This window comes from Phyllostomus discolor, chromosome 9 (assembly GCF_004126475.2).
Source record: "Phyllostomus discolor isolate MPI-MPIP mPhyDis1 chromosome 9, mPhyDis1.pri.v3, whole genome shotgun sequence".
Classification (NCBI taxonomy): domain Eukaryota; kingdom Metazoa; phylum Chordata; class Mammalia; order Chiroptera; family Phyllostomidae; genus Phyllostomus; species Phyllostomus discolor.
The window spans coordinates 83,473,402-83,483,495 of NC_040911.2; the positions used below are offsets into that span (position 1 = coordinate 83,473,402).

Consider the following 10,094-nt stretch of genomic DNA (forward strand, 5'->3'; position numbering starts at 1 on the left):
GGGGGCTGGGGCTGTCAGAGGTGCTGAGCCAAGGGCCACAGACAAACCCCGCCCCATCGACTTCAGGCCTGCCCAACATTTTAGACTTCAAAGAAGGTGGGGCGGCCCTCCCTTCGAGCCCCCATCCAGCCCCGGGTCAGCTCATGCATGGGCTTAGAGCCGAAGTTGCCAAATGTGAGTATATCCTTCGCCTGCATCTTCTCCAGAGATGCTGTTCCGTTGCAATCACAGGAAAGATTTCTGGGTCGAAGGTCATGTTAGCTGATGTAGCAAACCCCGGAATTCCAGGGCCTTAACACAAAGAAGTCCCTTTCTAGTTTACACAGAGTCGGTTGAAGGCAGGAGTCGGGGCTCTCTGCTCCACGTGGGAAGTAAGGGGCCCTGTTCTGGAGTGGCTCCCAAGGCCGCCCTGAGCTTTGAGGTCCCAGCGATCAGGTGGGAAGGGGCGTCGAGGGAAAGAGTGGAGGTCAGAAGGGCAGGTATGGGGGCCAGGCGCAGCAGGGGAAGGGTATGGGGAACAATTTGCCAGTGTCACACTTGGTACTTCCCTTTCCGATTTCCTTTCTACTCTCCTGAATGTATCAAAGAGAGTGGCTCAGTTTGTTTCCAGATCATCCGTAACACACCGGCCACACTACCCTTTTAACCCAGGAGACCAGACTCACAATTTTTAGCTAGACTTTCATATCACTGTTTTGTTTCCATTTATTTTATAATTATCTGAACAAAGGTGTTACTAGTTTTTAATTTATGGTACTGATGTCTTTTTAAAATACGTTTAGTCTAAGTATTACTTTAGTGAAAAAATCTTCAAGTAAATATTCTATATGAATATCATTTTAAGTAAATATTCTACATGAAATTAAGCATTTAGCTTTGGTGGAATTTGGGAAGGTGCGAATGGGTGAAATTTGGGGTCACTGATAGAGAGGGAAGAGCTGGCCTAGGAGGCAAAAGATCTGGAATCAAACCTAAATTTTACTTTAGATTCACTTGCCTTGAGCAAGTCCCTTCCCCTCTCTAGGCCTCAGTTTCCCTCACTGCACCCTCTGCTACCCTCACAGCAGATGCCACTGCCTTCTCTCACTCAGCAGGCCTCTACCATCTCAGAGCCTCTATTCCTGCTGCTTCTTCCACTGGAAATGCCATTCCCACTCATCTCTGCCTGGCAGACACATTATCAACCAAGGCCCTCTTCTAATGCCACCTCCTCTGGGAAGCCTTCCAGGGTTTTCCAGTGGCTCCTTCTTGAGGGCTCTCCTTGTAGCTGCCCCAGTGTTTGTCATCAACAGTCTGCCCGCACCGTCACAGCCTCCTCCAATCCAAGTCAACGCTGAGGGTTCATTTATGTCTGATTGTCTCTGACTCTTCTCATCCAGGGCTAGGCGCCAAGTTTGTCCTCCCTGAACATTGGACTTGTAATGAACTGGCTGGAAAAAAATAACATGTGAGCAAAGGTAGACTGAAAGATGCGATTGCCATAGATGGTAAGCGTTTTGAGAGAACGAACTCTGTGTTTGTTATCCGTATTGGCACCCAGTGCCTTGAATGGAGCCCGGTGCAGAGGAAGTGCTCGGAAAACATCTGCCCACTGAGCAGAAAGGCATTTCCTGAGTCTACACTGGGTGCCAAGCCCTTCACACCTATCAGCACTTGATCCTTACGCAGCCCTGCAGTGATAAGGAGTGAAAAGCCTGCATTTATTCAGAATGTTCTTTAGATGATTCCTCTCATTTAATTCTCACAACCACCCCAGTTTGCAGATGAGAAACTGAGGCACAAGGAGGTTAAGGTGTTAATATCCCATTTTACAAATGAGGGAAGGAAGGTTATAAGAGGGCATCACTTGCCCTCTAGAAAAATGATGGCAGTGGATGGGGGATTTGAGCCTGGATCGTTCTGATGCCCTTGACCAGCAGGCTCCCGTGTGGTCTTGTTGGCCAGATCACACTTGAGCTGGCCCGTACCTGGCTTCTGGCTGCCCCCAAGGGCCCTCAACCCCTCCCCCACCAATTCCTTCAGGTTTTCTGTGACATGGATACCAATGGAGGTGGATGGACCCTCATCCAGCGCCGTGAGAATGGCAGCGTGAATTTTCAGCGGAAATGGAAAGATTATAAACAGGTAACATCACTGCCTTAAGGCGGGGGGTGCTTTTCAGCCCTGGAACCTGGTGTGGGAGGTGGGTCGTGGGCGGGGGAATGGTTTGTCCTTAAGCTTTCTAGGACTCCATGCTCTGAAATTCAACCTTCTTCTTGCAAGTTCTAACATACATCCTAATAATGAAAGTTTATGTTTTAGTTTTTAGAAAATATAACATATATTCATTGCTTCTAAAAAATTTAAAGAATACAAAAAAAAAAAGAAACAGAAAAATAGTAATCTTCTTCTCCCACCCCTGGGTGAATGGCTTGAATGACTTTCCTTGTCTTCCCACACATACGTGACCACATGTGCTGGAGAGACCCTGTAATGTGGAATTGCTGGCCCAAAGACCACGTGCATTTTACAAGATGAGAAATAGTGCTCAATTGTTTTCCAGTTTTTTAATTTAATTTTGAATAAAGGACTTTTGGCAAGCTGACTGAAAAACTCGAAGTTTTCTAAAGCAAAACAAATGAACAAAGACACCCACAAGGAAATGCAACAATATTGTTTTTTGTGCCTGCTTGCTGTCCACTTCATATAAGCTATGAGTGTTCTTGTCCCTATTGGGCCTTAAACAGTCGCTAGAATAGCAAAGAGATATAGGGTGCTCGGATGCAGAAACACACAAAAGAGTGCTGAATATTATGTAATCAGTGGCGCAGCAAGACGAAAATGGGGAGTGGGGCTGAGGCATGCCCTGTCCCTGGTGCTGAATTCTTGTTCTGGCCAAGGGCGTTGGTTTGTGACCTAGGACACCAGTGACTCCGGCTTCTTTATATTTCTATGTTGCTGAGTCTTCTTTCCTTCAGTGTTTAAGGTATTTTTTCTTTTTTATTTATTTTTATTGTATTTTTCCATTACCATGTACCCCTCTTATCCCCCCTCTCCCCCTCAATCACCACCCTGGTGTCCATGTCCCTGAGTCCTTTTCCCCTTTGGCTCTATGTTGCAGAAATTTTAGTGGCTTCCATGTCCCTGAACAACATGTGCTCTACCATTCATGCAGCTGAATAAAATCTTTAATTATTAAATTGAGATTTAACATACATGCACTAAGTGCGTGAATCTTAAGTATCAGACTCGGTGAATGTTTCCACATGTGTTCAGTCATGTGGTCACCCCTGAGAAGTGGACACAGGGTGCTCCCAGCACCCCTGGGAGCCTCTGTGCCCTCCAGTCTGTGCCCCCCCCAAGGAGGTCATCATTCTGACTTCTATCGACAGAGATGAGTTTTGCCTATTCTCAAACTTAATAGGAATGCGATTCAATTACTTTCAACAGTTTTTTACATTTGCAAAAGTCTTAGGCTTTTTGCTCCAGAAGTTGGGGAGGTCCCTCCTCCCCGAGTCTGCCCACACTGTACTTTATGAACTTCATCGTCAGGCAAAGTGGTTTTGGATAAGTGACCCCAGACCCTGGCCCGGCCCAGCTCTTTAGCATACAGCCCACCCTCACCCCCCTCTCCTCCTAGGGCTTCGGTGACCCGGCTGGGGAGCACTGGCTGGGCAATGAGTTGGTGCACCAGCTCACCAGCAGGGCACCCTACTCTCTGCGCCTGGAGCTGCAAGACTGGGAAGGCAACAAGGCCTACGCCCAGTATGAGCATTTCCAGCTGGGCAGCGAGGAGCAGCTGTACAGGTGGGCTCGGGGCCCAGGCTGGTGGGTGGGCTGAGGACCCTTGGCTAGTGACTACCGGGTCTGCAGCAAGGGTCAGTCCCTGGGCGTTTCTTGTTTCTACCATCTGTCCCCCATTTGGGCACACGTCACAGGATCTGGAGGCAGCTGGTTAGCACTCAGCACATCCCAGCCACTGGGCGGGGTGGGGTGGAGAGAATGTTGCTGATGCTGCCATCTCTCAGAGCAGGAAGGGCCTTCCAAGGTCAGTCACCTTAAGACAGTTGTTTTACAGAGGCCCAGAAGGGGAAAGACAACTTCCCCAGCCTGTCTTGTGCCGTGGGGAGAGATGGGAAGATCCCTGGGCTGGGAATCGGGGGACCTGGGCTCATGCCAGCTCTGCTCCAGCTCACTTTGTGAACTTGGAGGAGTCAAGGCTCTGGCTTCTCTGCTCCTCTGCTTCTTAATGACAAGACGAGCTTAAATATGAGCATATCATAATATCATCAAGGTTTTCCTCCTTCCCTCAGCCTGGCCCTTGGCTCCGTTTAGAAAAAGGAATGAGCGTTTATTGAGCACCTGCCATGTTCCAGGCACATTACTTAACCTCCCACAGCACGCCGAGGTGAGCATTGCTGTTCCCACTTTAGTGATGTGGAGGCTGAGGCACTGAGGTGATGCCTATAATGGGTGGGCATTCTCCAGACAAAGAGAGTAGGAAGCACATCTCAGACAGTAATAATATTCTGAAAAAAGGCAAAGAAAGAGTTGACATTCAGCTGGCCACAGAGACCTAAAACCTGAACAAGCCTCTTTCTAAGGCTGCTGAGATCATAAGGAAGAGTCCCTGCTCACAGGAAAAGTTTAAGGCACTGGGAGTAGACATCCCAGAAAGCACAGTGGGGTCTGGAAAATGCCAAAGCAGGGCTGGGGGAAAAGTGACAGAGCAGCCGCTGGTCCCGTGCCACCACCATACAGAATCAGCCAGCTGATGAGGTGGGGAGGATCCCCGTAGGGAAGCCAGAGGCAGCAGTGTGTTGGCGCAGTCAGCAACTGGGGCATGGGCATCAGGGGCAGGAGGGGCACCCTTATGTGTCAGTCACAATAATGTGGGCTTCTAGAGCCCAGCTGGGGTGCATGCGTGAGCCCAAAGAGAAAGTGACCCACGGGGAGGGGAGAGGGGAGGCACGGATAAGATGTCGGGCACACACAGACATTGGGCACATGCCTCTCGGAAGCACTCACCCACCAGGGCCTGACTACACATCCAAGCATGCACACGTGTACACGTGCACATGTGCAGGGGCTCGCCACACCCCTGGGGCACACGCAGAGCACAATATCACACAAGTGCACAGCTACACAAACACGCACAGGCACGCACCCAGATGTGTACAAATGTCCCCCAGAGAAGCCCTCACAGGTAAATCACGCACAACCCCAGGCCCCCAGGCACAAAGGCAGATTCCAGAGCACACCCTCGCACCCACCACAGACACTCTAGCACAAACTCAAACGAAACACACATGGGCGGGAAGGTGGCATCCAAATGCCCACACCACAGACGCATAGACTCAGGCTCAGACCCACAGGTGCATGGAAGACACACCTATTGTGTCTAACTGGGTGATCCCCAGATACCTGTGGGTTTGCGTGGTTTCCCCGGACTGAGCTATGAACATACTCAAAGCACATTTGAACAATGGGTCAAGTGGGGTTTTTTGGTCCATGACTTGGGTGTCCCCCAGAGGCCACAGACCCCCATGCTGGCTCCTAAAGGGGAGAGGAAGAGAGGCAGGGCCTGAGCTGAGGACTTGGGCACAGTGCAGAGGCCAGTGCTGCTGGAGTGGCCCATGAGAACAGTCGGCTTTGTTCAGCCCCGATTTTACACAGCCCCAGACTAAATCTGACCCCAAACTTCACCCTGTGCCCAAGCCTGGCTCTGAACTGACATCACTGAGCCCTTGAGAGGAGACCTCCATGGCTGTAAGGAAAAGTCAGGACCATAGTAGTGGGTGGGCCAGCCTGCCTGCCCCACCCTGGGAGCCCCTGGCCAGACGGGCCTCTTGGATGGGCAGTTTGCCACACCAGTCAATTGAGCCCCCGGTGGCATGTTTAAGGGCACAGTTAGAGCTCATGGCTGCTCACAGCCATCAGGAGTCTGAGGGACATGTCCCCGTCTCACCACAGACAGAGCCCATGTGGGTAGGAGGTGCAGGGACCTCGCCAGGCCATATGTCCAGGCCCTACATTCCTTCTGAACCCCACTGGGAGAATCTCCCAGGCCCTGTCCTGGTAGAACCAGAGCTCCCCCAAGCCACCCTGGCCACATCTGGCATCCACTTACCTTTACCCATAGGACCTTCTTCGTTGCTCCCAAACTGGCTCCTTGCCTCAGCGGCTAGTGCAGCCCCTTCTCTGCTACAGGCACCCGCCACTATCCAGCCCGGCAGGTGGAAGCCTGTGGCGGCTGTGTGCCGGGGAACACAGGAACGAGGGACATGCAGCCTTACCCGTGCCGAGCATTGATCACGTGTCAGTGCTGCTCTGCACCCATCACATGCTGAGCTCATCGACTCACATCAGCTGACCGAAGCCCTCACTGTGGGGTTTTTCTCTGTTTTTTTTTTTTTTTTTAAATATGTATTCATTTTTAGAGAGGAAGGGAAAGAGAAAGCGAGGAAAACATCAGTATGTGGTTGCCTCTCACACGGCCCCTACTGGGGGCCTGACCTGGCCCACCACCTGAACCGGTGACCCTTTGGTTCACAGCCCTGAGCTCAATCCACTGAGTCACACCAGCCAGGGCCCCTCCCTGTAAATAGACTACCGTTACCACCTTAACAGATGAAGAAACTGAAGCTGAGACATGAAGTGGTCTGCCCACCGTCAGGCAGCTGGCGAGGGGCAGAGCTGAGACTCACAGCCTGGCAGAGAATTATAAACCCTCTCCGGCTTGCTGCAGATGTAGAAGTCACAGGGATAGGGAAGGGTTCGTTCACCCGGGCAGAGATCCAGCTGGGCTGGGGTGGTCAGAGAAGGCTTCCTGGAGGAGGCGGGTGGATGTAAGGGGGTGTGACGGAGCTGCGGTTTGCAGATGGTCAGCTGGGGAAGAAAATGCACGTAGCTCGCAAGTCAGGCTCCAGTGGCCTGGGATCTGGCTCTCACCCTCGTCGTTGTGAGACCTCAGGCAGGCTCCTTGGGTTCTTGGGGTCTTTGTTTCCTCGTCTGTAAAATGGGAATACCTGAGTGTTGTGAGGATTTAACAAGACAAATTAAACCATGTAAAATGCTCTGAACAATGCCTGGCACAGGGTAGATGTTTTTTAAATGTTAGCCATTGCCCTCACTGTATTAGTATCATAATCATGCTCGCTCCTGTGTAAGACTCAGCGAGATGGTTCAGTGAGACGAGGGAGGCCTGGCACCCCGTGGGTGCTCAGCCCCTGAGAGGCGACAGGGAAGGCAATCTAGGAGGGGAGATGGGCCAAGCACCCCAGTCTGCAGCTCCCCCACCCAGAACAACCAGATCGGAGCCCCTTCCTCAACCAGCCCCAGCCTGACTCTGGGCCCCTCTCCCACCACCACCTCCGGTGGCCTCCAGGCTTTCTCTGAGCGGGTACAGTGGCTCGGCGGGGCGCCAGAGCAGCCTGGTGCTGCAGGGCACCAACTTCAGCACCCAGGACGCGGACAACGACAACTGCCTCTGCAAGTGCGCCCAGATGTTGTCCGGAGGTGGGTGCCGGGGTGGGGGGTGGGGGGGGGGGAAGCCCCATCCGCCCACAGGCGGGAGTTAGGAGAGACTGCCTGAGACACAGAGACAGGAAAAGATGGGGACAGATGGAAACACCAGAACTGGCGTAGAGACAGAGAGTGGACTCTGGGAGCTGCGTGGAGACAGGATTACAAAGGGAGAGGAGATGGAGCAGGAAATGCAGACCAGGGAAAGACAGAGAGGGTCACCATCAGAGAGAGAAAGAGACAGACCCAGGTGAGAGACTTGGAATGACAGAGAGCGTTAGAACCCCATGGAGACAGGGAAATGGAGACTTGGAGGGAGCAGGAAGGAGGTCAGGGAGGGAGAGAGACAGGGACTTGAAGGGGTAAGGGTTGGGGGTGCAGGGGCCAAGAGGGGCAGCCGGAGCCCAGGGCCACCCTCCAGAGGCCTTAGGCTGGGTGTCTGGGAGTCTCCCTCCCGCCGCCCATGCCCACTCCCACCCAGCCCCGTCTCCCGTGAGCTGGCTTCCTGGAGGGGGCAACAGCCCAATTAGTCTTTGGGGTAGGGGGCTGCCTTCACCCCATGGGTGGGCCCCCAGCTCCCCAAAGCCTCTTCCTCTCTCCCTCCAGGGTGGTGGTTTGATGCCTGCGGCCTCTCAAACCTCAACGGCATCTACTACCCAGCTCACAACCACATGCGCAAGCTCAACGGCATCCGCTGGCACTACTTCCAGGGCGCCAGCTACTCGCTGCGCGCCACGCGCATGATGGTGCGCCCCGCTGGCATCTGACGGCAGCCGCGCGTGGAGGCTGGACCCACAGGAGGAGACAGGACTTGGCATTCCCTGGACGAGCAGGACCCAAAACAGGACACAGTGCCAGGGCCTGGGCCTGGACACCGGGATCTCCTGAGCCAGCGCTCCTTGCCCCAGGAGTCCCCAGGATGTCCCCCTGTCCCCCTCAGGTTGTGAAACTGTGGGCGTTTAGGGGTTCCTGTCTCTGCAGGATCACTCCTTCTCTTCCCTCCAGTCGTCTGCAGGGGTTGGAGGGTGGGAGCGGGGAGCTGTCAGTATGAGGGTCACGTTGCCCTGGATGAGCTGGGAACAGACGGCTTGGCTCCTCAAAAGAATGCTTGGCTGATGGTAGAATTTCAGGCAGGTGGGAAGGTCTTTGCGGGCAGGAAACTGTTTGGGTTTCCTGGGTTGGTGGGAAGGCCATCTCCTGTCCCAAGCTTTCTCAGCCTTGAGATGTCCTTGAACTTTCTGTCCAAGGCTGCATATACCCCATAATAGGGGTCATTACTTTTACCCCACACTGTCAACTGCTCCTGGGCCCTAACACCCAGAGCTCAGCCCTGGCCTCTCAGGGGTTCCAGGAGAGCTAAGAGAGATTCCTTTACCCCCAGCAGGTCCCAGAATGCGCCCCACAGAGAACAACTCTGACTCCCCTCTCAGAGTACCCATGGTCAAGTGCGAGCGAAGCACCAGGTGAAATCGACGTGAACAGGCATTCTTAGCTGCAGGACTTGTCAGAGCCTGTATGTGACTGGGGCTAGAGCGGGCAGCTCTGTCCAAATTTACTTATTTGAAAATGGGCCCTGTTTATTCCCTGTGTATGCCCTGTTTATGCTGTGGATGCCCTTGGAAAAGGTCAGTCCCCAAGTGTCATGAGGAGGAGCTCCAGGGCGCCATCCCCCATCCCCAGCTACTCACCCTTTCTGGCCATAAGAGCCACAGTGACGGTCTCAAACAGTCTCTAAAAACAACTGGAAGGGAACTTGGATTAAGGCAGGCACACAGCATCCCTGAGGAAGGGTCTAGAACTAAGTTTCCTGCCTATGCCCTGGGCCAGTGCTCTCCAAGGCTCCTTCTGGCCCCGGACGCCAGCTCGCGGCCTAGGGCTGCCCTCGGCACTCCCTGGAAGCCCAGCTCAGCCCAGCTCAAGTACAGGCACAGCCGGAACTGTCCTCGCCACCTTGGGCAGTACACCAGTCTCCGGGTCCCATCCTCACAGGTCTAACCTGGGAACCCCTAGCCCTCTCCTCCTGCCCCAGCCAACATGGTGCTACAGCTGGGGCCTGGGGCGCCAGGGGTGCCTCATGAGCTTCTTTCAGAGGCCAAAGTCAGAGGGGGGCCACAGCCACTCTGCCACTCACCCCCATCACTGTGTCACCGTCTTCAATCCCAGCGAGATCAACACCCATCTACCATGTTATTAGGTGTTCAGCCTGCAGCCCACAGGCCACATGCAGCCCAGGATGGCTGAGAATGTGGCCCAACACAAAACCCTAAATTTACTTAAAACACTATGAGATTTTTTTTGTGAATACTTGTCACAATGTATTTAATACGTGGCCCAAGACAGCTCTTCTTCCAGTGTGGCCCAGAGACACCAAAAAGCTGGACACCCTGGGTGGTACCGTGGGCAGGGCTTGGAGTCAGTCCGACCTGCTCCAGTTCTTGGACTTGAGGCCCGTGGCTCAGCCTCTCGAGGCTCCATTGCTACGTCCGTGAAATGGAGAGGATGACACCCACTCCTCCCTGGGCCAGGGCAAGGAGGAGATGAGACCGTGTGTGTCAGCTTCAGAACAGAGCCTGACATGAAGCGGGTGCCTG

General features: G+C 53.5%; 1 protein-coding gene across 2 annotated transcripts in view; it reads left to right on the plus strand.

Annotated features, from left to right (window-relative positions):
- ANGPT4 (angiopoietin 4) overlaps nt 1–9,797 on the plus strand; it is a 32,356-nt gene extending 22,559 nt beyond the window's left edge. The window contains exons 6-9 of one of the 2 annotated variants that reach the window (XM_036009662.1): nt 2,023–2,124; nt 3,620–3,786; nt 7,367–7,497; nt 8,110–9,797. In XM_036009662.1, coding sequence (XP_035865555.1) covers nt 2,023–2,124; nt 3,620–3,786; nt 7,367–7,497; nt 8,110–8,270 — 561 coding nt within the window. In that variant the 3' untranslated portion in view covers nt 8,271–9,797. The remainder of the gene's footprint in view (nt 1–2,022; nt 2,125–3,619; nt 3,787–7,366; nt 7,498–8,109) is intronic. The other variant, XM_028523598.2, reaches the window with a different exon arrangement.
- Nucleotides 9,798–10,094: the final 297 nt, after the last annotated feature.